The 14,367-nt window shown below is 38.8% G+C and overlaps 1 protein-coding gene across 7 annotated transcripts in view; it reads left to right on the forward strand.

Moving 5' to 3' along the window:
* Window positions 1-14,367, forward strand: part of si:dkey-23a13.11 — a 33,420-nt gene that overhangs the window by 8,097 nt on the left and 10,956 nt on the right. For 4 of the 7 annotated variants that reach the window (XM_073907943.1, XM_073907944.1, XM_073907945.1 and 1 more), the window contains 6 exons: window positions 358-408; window positions 3,756-4,046; window positions 6,334-6,627; window positions 8,168-8,458; window positions 9,113-9,397; window positions 13,148-13,429. In XM_073907943.1, the coding sequence (XP_073764044.1) occupies window positions 358-408; window positions 3,756-4,046; window positions 6,334-6,627; window positions 8,168-8,458; window positions 9,113-9,397; window positions 13,148-13,429 (1,494 nt within the window). Of the gene's footprint in view, window positions 1-228; window positions 409-3,755; window positions 4,047-6,318; window positions 6,628-8,167; window positions 8,459-9,112; window positions 9,398-13,147; window positions 13,430-14,367 lie in introns of those variants that run through there. The other 3 variants (XM_073907946.1, XM_068222520.2, XM_073907942.1) reach the window with 2 other exon arrangements.

A 14,367-nucleotide genomic window follows, 5' to 3' on the forward strand; every position in this document is an offset into this window, starting at 1 on the left:
GTTTTCCCCGGGTTCTCCGGTTTCCTCCCACCATCCAAAGACATTCAACATACTTAACAATCAAGCTTTGTCTAACCCCTTGTGTTCCCTTAGCTACTGCAGCTCAGGCTCCCCTCTCGCTCTGCCAACGGGAGGAAGCCCTGGGCTCGAGGAGCCCTTGAGCTCGGGGCTCTCTCCCGGGAAAGTATGCCAAACAAGCTTTTATAAATCATCAGCTAAGTATGAACTCTTGAATTTTGACAAAGAGAAAAATTAGTCAAAACACACAAATGACATTTAAGCACCTTCAGTTGAGAAATGGTCATTTGCAGAGGGTTGAGTTAATGAAAATGCTTCATCTCTGTTCTTCTGTTATAGGTCTGATGTCCTTCACTCATTCTCAACGAAATCAAAATTTCAGAATTGCAGGTACTGTGCAGTGCAATGTTTTAAAGCTACAACATGGATCACATCAGAATTCTCATTCTCTTTGCCGGAGTTTATGTTCATAATTTGCTTTCTGTTTATTTTTATTTACATTTTTTTTTTTGCAGTAAGTAAACAAACACACGATGTAGTTATAAAATATCTTAGTCACAGTTTCCTTTTAAAAGATCAAAGATAAACACTTAAACACTCATGCATTTGCAATAATATATTTGTGAGAGTTCTCTGCATGGTCAGTGCCATCTACAGAATTTTCCTGAACGGCCTGTGCCATCTGCAGAGTTTCCCAAATGGCCAGTGTTGTCTCCAGAGTACCCCGAATGGCTAGTGCCATCTCTAGAGTAACCCGAACGGCCAGTGCCATCTCTAGAGTTTCCAGAACGGCCAGTGCCATCTCCAGGATTGTTATTAATATTCTCTTTCAGTTTGCGGTGGTGCTCAGTCCTGGCAGATAGTGATGTGCGATACCACTGATTTCCTATCCGATCTGATACCAAGTAAAATGAAGGCAAGTATCGGCGATACCGATCCGATTCCGATACTGCCCAAAAATGACCGTTTGGGTAATTAAATTAACAAGTTGTGTACTTAAAAGTGTCACTTTATACTGAATATGAACCATATTATGGGTTATTCTTGTTTATTGATGAAGAATTATTATACAAAAAAGCGAACTTACATATTTATTGACAGCTTCTGAGCATGTATATCTTAAAACGCCTGCCTGAACATCTTAAAAAAAACATTTACACTTCTACATTTAGTGACATGTTTATCCGGTTCTCATGAAAGTGTTTTGAACCTTTTTTCATTGTTTTATCAGTCACAAAAAAAAACCAAGACACCTAATACAGCCACATCGCCACATTTTCTCCCTCTGTACTTGGCTGGTGCCTGCCTGCTGCAACTAAGGACTCTGAAAGCGATGTCTGTCTCGCCCAAGCAGCACCTGTACCTCTCCTATCCTCCTCATCTGACCGCCTAGTCATGACGTTGTCATAATCTGTCTTGTGATTTCTATGCAGATGTTTGATTAGTTTTGTGGCATTACCACAGTACCTCACTGCTTTTGTTACACGTGTCACAAACTGCAACGTTTGAGTTTATGGGAGTGAAGAAGCTCAACACATAACTTCGCATTTGCCAGCCCAGCGGACTGAGTGGCTAGCAAGCTAGCGTGCTCTGAGTCTGCAGTTGTGCAGTGCCATATTATACACATGACTTTGCAGGCGGAAGAACAAGTAGTCCGACTAAGTTGGCATTATTCAGAGAAACTAGGGTAATTGTGGTTACTTTCCGCTGTTTCTACTTCCAATAAAATACATATTTGCTCCAAATTATGGAAATATCGATATTTCGATAAAATAATCGATTCTAGAACATAAAAAGCTGGTATCGGAGATATCGAAATTTTAGTATCGATCCGCACATCACTACTGGCAGATTTTAGAGCCCTCCTATCGCTGGACATACTGTATGCATTTCTAATGACTTCTAAATTAGTTTTTCATTTACGTTCCAGGGCACGGGTTGCTGTTTTGAGTACGAGAGTATGGCTGTTATATTATGGTGTAGTTTTATTCTCTCTAGCCTTTTTTAATTAGATGGGTGCCACAGTGTTTAGTGTGCTAGTGAAGATGGCATCCAAACTGCTGGTTACTACATTAAGGTTATTTGCGGGTGCATTTCGAAATAGAGAAAGTAGGTAAGTTATTTGTGAATTCATCTTTGGTGGATGGAACGATAGTTCCCCGAACAGCCATAGCCGTCTCCAGAGTTTCCCTAAATGGCAGGAGCCATCTCCAGAGTTTCCCTCACAATCGAAGCCATCGCCAAAGTTTCCCTGAACGGCCAGAACCGTCTACAAAGTTTCAACAGATTTTCCTCGAATGGCCAGAGTGGACTCCAAAGTTACTTCATAGTTTTCTCAAATGGCCAGAGCCATCTCCAGAGTTTCCTCGAACAGCCGGAGCCGTCTCCAGAGTTTTCCCTTAAGGCTGGATCCGTCTCCAGAGTTACCTTGACTGGCAGGAACTGTCTCCAGAGTTTCGCCAACAGCCGGAGCCGTCTTCTGAGTTCTCCTCATGGCCGGAGTTGTCTTCTGAGTTCCCCTCATAGCCGAAGCCGTTTTCAGAGTACTGCCTCTCGCTGAATGGAAGGACACAACCTCTTAGACATGACCAGAATGTGGCTGTCGTTTTTGACATGTTTTGTCCATTTGATGTGTTCACACACAGCATTTTGGTCAACCACAGTTAGGTTTCATTGGTGCTAGTTGTTAAGCATCTGCTTGGTGTGTCCTGGCCCTAATGCACACCCTCACTCAGATGCACTGTGCATGAGGGGGTTTTGCTGGCACAGATATTCATTCAAAGAGGCAAAACCTCTGCTCAGGGGGTGGTGTTCATGCAAATGTAAGCACTCCTGTTGCATCACATGTCTATTGGAAAAGGGAATATTTTTACAGCTTTAAAAATTAAATCATTTGGTTATAATTAGGATGAAATGAGTGAAAGTTGAAGGTCAGGACCATGACAACCTGATCATCAGGCACAGAAACTGGTTCTTGGGACATGAATCTTGGGTCACCTCACTGAAAGGGAATGAGTCTGTGTTTGTGCAGAAAGATGGTACTGATTTTTTTCTTAGTCGGGCTCACCTTCATGCACAGCTTGGGCTCTGGAATTTGTTGAGAAGTGCTGGATGATCTTCTACTCTGGAGTCTAGAGTCGGCAGGCTTGTGTGGGCTTGTTTATAGCTCACCAACTCAGCTGCATTGTGTTGGGAGTTTTCACCTGTGAACGAGAGGGTCACCTCCCTGTACCTTCGGGTAGGGGATAGGTCTTTCATTGTAGTTTGTCCCTAAAGCTCAAACACCATTGCAGAGTACCCGGCCTTCTTGGAGGCTTTGAGAAGGCTGCTAAAAGGTCCTCTGACCGGGGACTTCATTGTTCTTCTGAGCGATTTCAACGCCCACATAGGTAATGACCTTGATACCTGGTGATACGTAGAGAGGCATGTTTGGGAGGAACAGTGTCTTTGATCTAAATCCAACTGGTTGTTCAGTTGTTGGACTTTTTTATAACATTGGCATTAATGTTGATGATTGTTAAGTGAAGGGGGGCAGTGGGGGGTTTGGTGTCACAATATTCAAGTAAAGAGCTGGGGTGGGGACAGTGGTGGTGGATGATTAGTAAATAAAGGATGGGGGCTGTAAGGGGCAGGCCAGTTTTAGCAACAAATGCATTAATATTAACAAAAACATTAACAAGATTTATCATTTATTGCAATGAATGAGCTTGTTCTCACTTGTTTCTGTCTCTTCTCAGATGTACCCACACCTACAGTGACGGTGACACCAGACAATGCTGTATTTACAGGAGAGACAGTCCATCTGAAGTGTGAGATTGAGTCTGATCACAGAGACTGGACATATGAGTGGTATACAAACAGCAGAAACAGTGTGTTACAGTCGTCTGATGGTCGGACTGTAAACACAGGCACTATCACTATGAATGAAGCTGATTGGTCTGATGAGGGTCAGTACTGGTGTAGAGGACTCATAGCTGGAAGATCAGTCTCAACACCATCAAGCTCTGCTGCTTTTCTCTCAGTAAAAGGTGAGCTAAATATCATTTTCCTTCAAAGCATTAACAATGAGAGACTAGTTTTGTTCAAAAATAAAAAGCATCTAGTTTACAAACAATGATGCTGATGAGAGCGATCACGGGGTGAATGTTGATCCACCAGCCGAGATCAATCGAGTGGTTTTGGAGAGAGTGCTGAAAGACTCAGTGGATCTGCTGTTTTTAATGGCCAGAATCTCGATACGTTGCATTCACTGCATGATTAGCGTAAATGACAGCTAAATGTAAAATCTTTGTTGCTCATTCGCAGGAAGACGATAAACGCTCTTGTGTTGAGCCCAATGAGCCTTACATCTAAAAATAGAGCAAGGGTGTTCCTTTGGTGACACCGCTTTGACTTACATGCTGAAAATGGCGGATGTGAAAGAACAAACTGAGGGTATGGTAATGCATGCCTGTCGATCAATATTGGGGGAGGGTGGGGACTACACTCCTACGCCAAGTTGTGGTCGGTCTTTAAACCGCTCCATTTTGTCCACCTTTTGCATGCTATTAAATTGAAAAAAAAAAGGACTGGGTGTGTTTATATCACCCCAACCTGACGGTCTATACCAGGGGTGTCCAAACTCAGTCCTGGAGGGCCGGTGTTCTGCATAGTTTAGCTCCAACTTCCTTCAACACACTTCCCTGGAAGCTTCTAGTACACCTAGATAGAGCTTGATTAGCTGGTTAAGGTGTGTTTAATTGGAGTTGGAACTAAAATATGCAGGACACCGGCTCTCCAGGATCGAGTTTGGACACCCCTGGTCTATACACTATACCTACACATTTGTCTGTCCAAACAACTTGAAAAGTAGATTTTTTACCATAGGTGCCCTTTAATTATTACCTTACTTAGCAAACTGAACACCAAAAAGCAGATTGTTTTTGTTTTATTTTATTTTATTATTTTTACTATTCCCTTTTAGACATTTAGTTTAGACTGATGTAGTACTTCACATATACAAAAACTGACGCATACAGTACAATTCCAATTTTGAAACATTAGAATGATTTAGATTTTTTTTAGAATTTGATTTTTTATGATGCAATAAAATCAAAAATATTCGTCGCAGTCACTACCCTTTGGCTTAGTTCCTGATTTACCATGGGTCGCCAAAGTAGAATGAATCACCAATTTTATTTTTTATCAATCACTAATATGTTTTATGCATCCGATGCCGTTACAGCTGCAATCCAACACTGGGAAACACACACACAGTCTCTCATTCATACACTCATTCACTATGGCCAATTTAGTTTATTCAATTAACATGGACCACAAGTCATTGGAAATGTGGAGAAAACTGGAGCACCGGAGGAAACCCACACAAACATGGGGAGAACATGCAAACTCCACACAGATGTTATTAATGATAAGCCTCACATTTTGACGACTGAACATGTGAAGAGCCAAAATTCTTATTAAAATGTTGGAACTCCTCTTTTACCTCATTTACAAACTGATGTTGCATAATTTACATGATTAAATGCTATTAAAGCATCAGTAAAACACATAGTAGAATGTCTGTTATACTGTTATATACAATCTAAAATCTCTTTTAAAGCAAAAATACACAAATCTGTACCATATTTTCATTTTAAAATCAAAAAGATTGTCAAAAGACAAATCCAGCGGATTTGGAACAACACTCACAGCACTGTAAAAACTTGATTAACAAATACAATTAGCATATTTCATAATACAAGCATGGAGTCATAATCATAATAAAATTGCATATAATAGCATCACAGTCAATTATATCGCACTACAAGCATTTATTATCTTTACGTATCATCAACATACCTCAAAACTCTAAGGAAGATCAGAGTCTCTTATTATTGTTCAACGGCTCTCTTATTAGCTTACTAGCAAACCAGCTATTAGTGGTGTCAAAACAGGACAATTATAGGACAAATACTAGTGATTTTTGAACACAGTATATGCTGTGATGGTGCTGAGTTGTGGCAATAAATCATTTTAATTTTAATTAAAAAGATGACCTCTGCATTTTATAACTGAATGTCTAAACATTAATATGAAATGATGAGCAGTGTAATAATATACACAGAGAAGCCTAAAAGGTGCCGTTATCAGTACAAAACATTACTGGATAAACTGAATTTAACTGGTGTTTGTCTGTGAACTTGACTGAGTCAGATCCTCTTCAAAAACAACAGATCAGTAAACTTTTGACAACACACAAGACAAATAGACGAAAAACTTTATGACATATGAAATATCAGTATTTTTGTTCATTTAAAGCTTTTGTCTTCTCAGCTTTACCCACACCAACAGTGACTGTGACACCAGACAGTGCTGTATTCACTGGAGAGACAGTCAATCTGAAGTGTGAGATTGAGTCTAATCACAGTGACTGGACCTATGAGTGGTATCAATGGAACCAGATGAACTATTACAGTGTGTTACAGTTGTCTGACCATCACACAGTAAACAGAGACACTCTCACTATCACTGGAACTACATGGTCTGATGGTGGTTGGTACACATGTAAAGGACACATAAGATCAGTCTCAACACAATTAGGCTCTGAATTTTCTCTCTCAGTGAATGGTGAGTACATCTGCAAATACTGTGATATAATGCGCTCAACATTATTGAAATATACAAATCTGCTTTACATTAAACGTTACATTGTATTTTGGATATTTGCAACTCTACCATAAACATATTTAAATAATCATATTTCATGTTTATATTGCTCTTGATGTTAATATTTTAAATGTTGTCTATAATGAAACTGAGTGCAAAGACATAAAAATGCATTTGATCACTTTTTTGGCTTTAACATTGAGCGTGAATGAATTTAATAAATGTTTATGGTGTTTTACATTTAAAGACGAGTTTAATCCGTAATGATAATAGAATTACAACAACGAAATACAAACAGTATAACCAGCCTGATCTCACGAGAAAACGTAAGTATTTTACGTTTTGCCAGTTTAGTGGTAGAGTTCAATCGTACGAAATGGTACGATTTTAAAAAGGAGGCATGGCACCTAACCCCACCCCTGACCACAACCGTCATTGGGGGATGAGCAAATCGTACTAAATTGTACGAATTAGATTGTACGAATTCATACGAATTAGCCACTAAATGAAAAAGTTACGAATTGCCGTGAGATTGTGTTGGTATAACCAGTTTTATATGGTAAAGTGTAACAGGAAATGCATGAAACAGAAATGAGAGTGTCAGTGTTAAAGGTCAAGTGTTGAGAAAAATGGCCTAATATTCAGCTGCTACTTATTTCTGTCAGAGAGATGAATCCCCTTCTGGAAACTGATGGTGAAGTGCTTTGTTTAAGAACAATAATGATGGTCAACAATTTACACAATACATGATTTAAACCAACACCATCACATTAACAACCTCTGTTGTTACCAGATGATATTATGAACAGTCTGTTGGTTAGTTTTACAGATGATTGATAAGTCAAAAAATGATTGGTTGTATAAACAAATTTCAGGAGGAGCACGCACAGATGTTTTAGCAATTCAAATGCATCATTGACAATAATTCTATTATCCAATCAGCTTTAGACCAAACCCCTATAAATACCAAAAGTTGTCCTACCTGAATTATCTCATGACTTCATCCTACCACCCCGACACCTCACATCTTAAACATTACCTACCTGGGGGGAGTGTTCTGGGGCCGAGCTAAACACTTCGCTTGAACCCCAACTTCTCTTTCTTTCTCAATTAGGGGAATAACAGGAGTTGGGGTGTCTTCCCTGAGTTTAGAGCCCTCTCCCTGGACAAAACAACAAATAAGCTTTATTCTTAAAACATCTGTAAGTGTGAACTTATGAATAGTATAGTGAAGTGAGAGAGAATGGTGTGACTTACAGATGCTGCTGTTAAATGAGTTGCTGAAGTCTTCAGTCTGTTGAAGCTCATTCAGATTCAGCTGCTCCTCATATCTTCAGCTCTCCTTCATTTTGCTTCTGTGGAGATTCAGAGGTGTTTGAAGACCAGAAAACACTTATATATATATATTGCACAAATTGCACACTGTTGTGAAAAATGTATAATATTTATCTTCACTGAAACAGCTATTGGAGTCACTTTGTGTGTTTGTCATTCTTCTTAGATGTTCCCACACCTACAGTTACTGTGACACCAGACAGTCCTGTATTCACTGGGGAGACAGTCAATCTGAAGTGTGTAATAACACCTAAAAATTTTAACTGGAGGTACGTGTGGTATAAGGGCAGCATAAAAAATGTGTTACGGCTGTCTCATCTCCACACTGTGGACAGAGACACTCTTACTATTAGTGAAGCTGCTGGGTCTGATCAGGGTCATTACTTGTGCAAAGGACTCATAGATGGAAGATCAGTCTCAACACAATTAAGCTCTGCAGTTTCTCTCTCATTGAAGGGTGAGTTAAATATCATCGTCCTCCTAAACTCTTGTACACACTTAAGACTGGTTTGTACAGTGCTTGAGGAAAGTATTCATAGTGCTTTTTATGCATTCATTTAACATTTTTTATGTTACAGCCTTATTCCAAAATGGATTAAGCTAACTTATTTTCTCAACATTCTACACACAATCCCCCATAATGACAGTTTTTGAAATTGTTGTAAATTTAATAAAAATAAAAAAGCTGAAAAATCACATGTACATCAGTATTCACAGCCTTTGCTCAATACTTTGTTGATGCACCTCTGGCAACAATTTCAGCCGCATGTCTTTTTGAATATGATGCCACAAGCCTGGCACACCTGTCTTTGGGAATGTTTGCCCATTCCTCTTTGCAGGACCTCTCAAGCTCTATCAGGTTGAATGAGAAGCGACGGTGTACATCCATTTTCAGATCTCTGCAGAGATGTTCAATAGGATTTAGGTCTGGGCTCTGGCTGGGCCACTCCAATGATATTTTGGCGATGTGCTTTGGGTGATTGTCCTGCTGGAAGGCGAACCGTCGCCCCAGTCTGTGGTCAAGAACACTCTTGAGCCTATCTCACTGGATATGGAGCCTATCTCACTGGCTTATGAGTTTGAATCACTTTGTTTTTGTTGTTTTCCTCAGCTTTACCCAAATCTACAGTGACTGTGACACCCGACAATGATGTGTTCACTGGAGAGACAGTCAATCTGAAGTGTGAGATAACACCTTATTACAGTAGCTGGAGATATGAGTGGTATAAGGACAGCACAGACAGTGTGGTACAGTTGACTCATAATCACAATGTATACAGGGACACTCTCACTATCAGTAGAGCTGCTGAGTCTGATCAGGGTCAGTACTGGTGTAAAGGACTCATCAGATCAGTCTCAACACAATCAAACTCTGCTGTTTCTCTCTCAGTAAAGGGTAAGTACCTCATCAAGTATCTTGCTATTGTCTGCTCAAAATAACAACTACTATTTTATAACTTCGCCACATGGGTTCTTTTAGGAAAACTGAAGCATCATGGGCTCTATTTTGACGGTCCATGCGCAGAGCGCACAACGCAGAGCGCAAAACGCTTTCAGGGCGTGTCAGGACGCGTTTTTGCTAATTTATGGACGGGAAAATCCACTTTGCGCCATGGTGCATGGTCTAAAAGGGTTAAAGTTATTTTCCTAATGAGTTATAGGTGTGTTTTGAGAATAAACCAATTAGAGTCTCCTCTCCCATTCCCTTTAAGAGCCAGCTGCGTCGCGCCAAGAGCACATTTGCCATTTACAGGACGTAAAGTAAGTCTAAGTGGAAAAAATGAGCATTTCACAAGCAAACAGTTAAAAGTTTTTTAACAGAAAACTTTTAAACAGAGCATCTACTGCCTGAGAATGAGAGATAATGGATCTACTTTTACTTTCGCCTTTGGATAGAGAAACCTTTACGCACAGACATCAATTAGTCTATAAATAAATACTTTTGTTTGTTAAGCGCAAATATTCGTTTCAAAACTATTTCTAAATCCAGTTCTAATTTCCAGCAAATAATAACGAAGTGTGCTCAAAAACCTGATAACAGATATAAATAATAAACAATAATAAACATATAAATATGGATATAATAAATAATACTGCTAATAATAATAACATTATATAAAAGCAAATTGTTATGAATGAACTGAAAATGCCTCCCGAGATGAAGAAGACATTAAAGCAGTGGTTTTTCATATTTATGTAGGCTAGAAAATAATATGTTTTGTAATATTTTAATCCTTTATATTTATATCCTATATCTATTCTTATTATATCCTATATATATCCTTAGTATTTAAATTTTTTCATATGTAAAGATATTTGCCTATTGCTCTCTTGTGCGTATTAAGCAGTGCGTAAGCGAGGCGCAACTCTGCACCGGAGTTTAGACCGGGTTAGTTTTGGTCTAATGAAGAATCTATTATAGTTTCTCAAAATAGCAACGCGCCAGCGGTCCGCCTCAGTACGCCTTTCTTTTTAGAGCAGAACGCCTATGGGCGTGCATATGAGCGCTAATTCATTTGCTATTTTAACAGCGTAGCGCAACGCCTCAAAACGACTCTTGCGCCAAGCTGAAACTAGCAAAAGACTATTGCACTGCGTCTTGCGCCACACTGTGCCTGTTGTATGATAGGGCCCAATGAGTTTCTGGGCTCTGTCTTTAGTGTTCTTCAAGGCCAAGGCCTCTCACCTTATATTATCTGATCTTCTTGCCACATGTGGCAACATTCAATATCAATAAGCATTATAATTATGTAGTAAGACAGATAACATTTTACAAGACAGTATAAAGAAGTGAATCTGAACAGTTTATTAAATAGCTGAAAATATGTATCTGTAGCCTAACAGTACAAGCAGCTTAATGTAGTGGCAAATTTTGAAAGGACATTGGAGAAATGTTGTAAAACTACCCCATACTACACCATACGATTGATGCATGTCCTCAAAGTGTATCGGTGGGTGTAGTTTAAAATCTCACTGGCATTTGTTTTGAAAATGATAGAATTCTGATGTAGTTCTAGTTAATTTACAACTTATTGTGTTCAGCTTAGCATCAATGTCACTGTTAAAGTTTAGTTTAGTTCAGATTGGTGTAATGCAAATGTCACTGCTGAAGTCCGATCCAATGAAGAGCCACTCACCCAGACAAAAGAGTTTAACCAGCTTTGATCCAGTGAGCAGAGCTATACATCTGAACATCAGTATTGTTATCTGCTATTACACTGTTTATATATATATATATATATATATATATATATATATATATATATATATATATATATATATATATCTTTGTGTGTATATATTCTTTACTGCAGGTTTAGAATTAGATTGTGCTGGTAAAAAAAAAATGGCTTAAGGGGCTTGTCAAAATTAGGGTGGGTTTGGGATCATTGTGGATGTTTTTGCAATTTATGGTAAATAATTAACAAAAAAAACAAGTGTGTACCAACTCGATTTATGTTTTTAGGCATTTATTTGTGCATTTAGGAGGGTTTTGGACAGTTTAAGCTGGAAACCTCAAAGTGCATCTGGCAAGATTGACTGCCATTTTCTCATTGTAACGTTACGGTGTGTGATTTTTTGATTAAATGAACCATAGTCCATTAGTAGAACCATTAGTCTTCCTGATTAATTTAAGGTAAGTAACTGCTCAGTGGTTACTGTTGCCCCAGGCAGGTCCAGGAGGCGATTCTGTGTGGAGTTTGCTTGTTTACGTAGTTTCCTCCAAATGTATTTGTGTCTTGAATAAACAAAATTGGCCATAGTGTTTGTCATTGAAAGAAAACTTCAATATTTAAGTTCATTAAACTTAAACCATGTCCATTACACTTGAATTATAAAATCATATCAACATCATTTTTAACTACAACAACTTGTCTATTTAAGTTAACTAAACTTAGAATATGTCCATTACACATGTACTGTCAAGTCAACTTTAACCTGAGTTGAGAAAACTTCACTATTTAAGTGAAGTTAACATAATATTTTAAGTTGAAATGTAAAAATGTTAGTGTAAGGTGTGACCTATGGTGTGACCTATGTGACCTGGTGCACACCTCTACTCATTTGAATTGCGGAAAAAAAAAATTTAAAGTAAAAAAAAAAAAAAAAACATACCTGGGAACATGCGAGATGCCAGGCTTAAAGTTTTAGTTCACCCCAAAATGAACATTATGTGTGGTTTATTTATAAACTAATTTCGAGAGGATCACGTGCTTATAATCAACACGGCTGGCTCCTTGTTAGCTCTCAATCAGCCCTATTAGATGATTACGGAAGCATTATAAATAACCTGAGTTTTTCACTCCAGTTATCTTCATCTTGAAGCTCCCCCCCTTTCCACCCCTACATCCTCCCACTTTTTCTGATCGGGCGACACGGTGGCCCAGTGGCTGGCACTGTTGCCTCACAGCAACAGCAACCCATCGGGCCGGTTAGTGTTTCTGTGTGGAGTTTACATGTTCTCCCCGAGTTCGCGTGGGTTTTCCTCGGGTTCCCCGGTTTCCCCCCACCGTCCAAAAACATAAACCATAGCCAATCGACTAAAACAAATTATCACCCAATAAAACCTGAGTGTACACTTCTCACGGTGAAAAGCAGGGGAATTCTCGAGACCTACCAGACCTCGAATTCCCCTCTCGCCCTTCTAACGGGAGGGAGCCCCGGGCTCGAGGATATTACGAGCTCAGGGCTCTCTCCCGGGACAGCATGCCAAATACGCTTTATTGATTATCAGCTGAGTGTGAGATCTTGAAGTAATTAAATACTCATCCACATGTCATTAGGGATGTTTGTATAACATGAACATTCATTCATCTTCATAAAAAAAAAGTTAATTTAGATGAAAGATCTGAGAGCACCTCATCCTCTTTAGACAGCAAGATTCCAGAAAAAGACAAAAAATATCCTCAAAGTCTGTAAAGTTAACTTCTCAGTAAGCATGCTTAACTCAGTCTATACATAAACCTGTATAAAATAATCATTCACTGATACTCATCTTCACCTTAAATATCAAATGCTATTCACAACGCCTCAGGTTTAGGGTGATGTTACATCTGGATGAACATTTATATAGTTTTGTGAAACATTAAGAAATTTTTTTTTCTCTAAAAGAGCTGTTTGAGTCACTTGTGTTTTGTCTTCTCAGCTTTACCCAGATCTACACTGACTGTAACACCAGCCAATCCTGTATTCACGGGAGAGACAGTCAATCTGACCTGTGTGATAACAACTTATTACAGTATCTGGAGATATTTCTGGGATAAAGACGACGGTGTGTTGCATTTGTCTCATCGTCACAGTGTAAACAGAGACATTCTCACTATTAGAGCTGCTGAGTCTGATCAGGGTCAGTACTGGTGTTGGGGAGAGATATATGGAAGATCAGTCTCCACACAATCAAGCACTGCTGTTTATCTCATTGTAAAAGGTGAGTACTTCAGCAAGTACTGTGTTATAATTCATGCCTGAATACAATTTAAAGAACATTGCAGATTTTATGAAATGCTAATGGTCAAACATGATTCAGTTCATTATGCTATGTTAAATTAGAAGTGAAGCTTAAAAGTGAGTAAAAAATCAGTGTGGATTTAAAAAAATGTTCAACTTTTATAAATTTATGAAATATAAATTTATACAATCTAGTTCCAAATACATACATATATATATATATATGCATGTTATACATGTTAGGACCGTGAGGGAGAGGGTGGGTGTAGTGGATGAATGTGAGGACTGCTGCCCAAGGTGGCAGTCCTCACGTTCATCCACTACACTCACCCTATTTTTAATCCAAACTCGGTCCTGGAGGGCCAGTGTCCTGCAAAGTTTAGTTCCAACCCCAATCAGACACACCTGGGCTAGCTAGTCAAGCTCTTAGGCTTTCTAGAAATATTCTTGCAGGTGTGTTGAGGCAAGTTGGAGCTAAAATCTGCAGGACACCGACCCCTCAGGACTGAGTTTGGACACCCCTGCACCAGAGTTTGAAATTGCGAAATTCTGTCGTACGACTCTGTGAAAAGGGGCGGGATTAAACAAAATGATTAGAGATCAAAAAGGCGAGTGATTGCTCCATGTTTTTAAATTCCTGTCCAGAGATGTCATGTTTTGATCTTCGATCAGTCTCACGCAATCACATAATGCATATATATATATATATATATATATATATATATATATATATATATATATATATATATATATATATATATATATATATATATATATATATATATATATATATATTAGGACCGTGAGGGAGATCAAATCAACTATAGTGGATCAAATCAACTCCAGGTCACAGGTCAGAGTTCACTAAGCTTGAACTTTCCAACGCAGAGAACTGCGAAAAGTGTCGCATGAACTTGC

The sequence above is a fragment of the Danio rerio genome, chromosome 7, assembly GCF_049306965.1.
Source record: "Danio rerio strain Tuebingen ecotype United States chromosome 7, GRCz12tu, whole genome shotgun sequence".
Taxonomy (NCBI): Eukaryota; Metazoa; Chordata; class Actinopteri; order Cypriniformes; family Danionidae; genus Danio; species Danio rerio.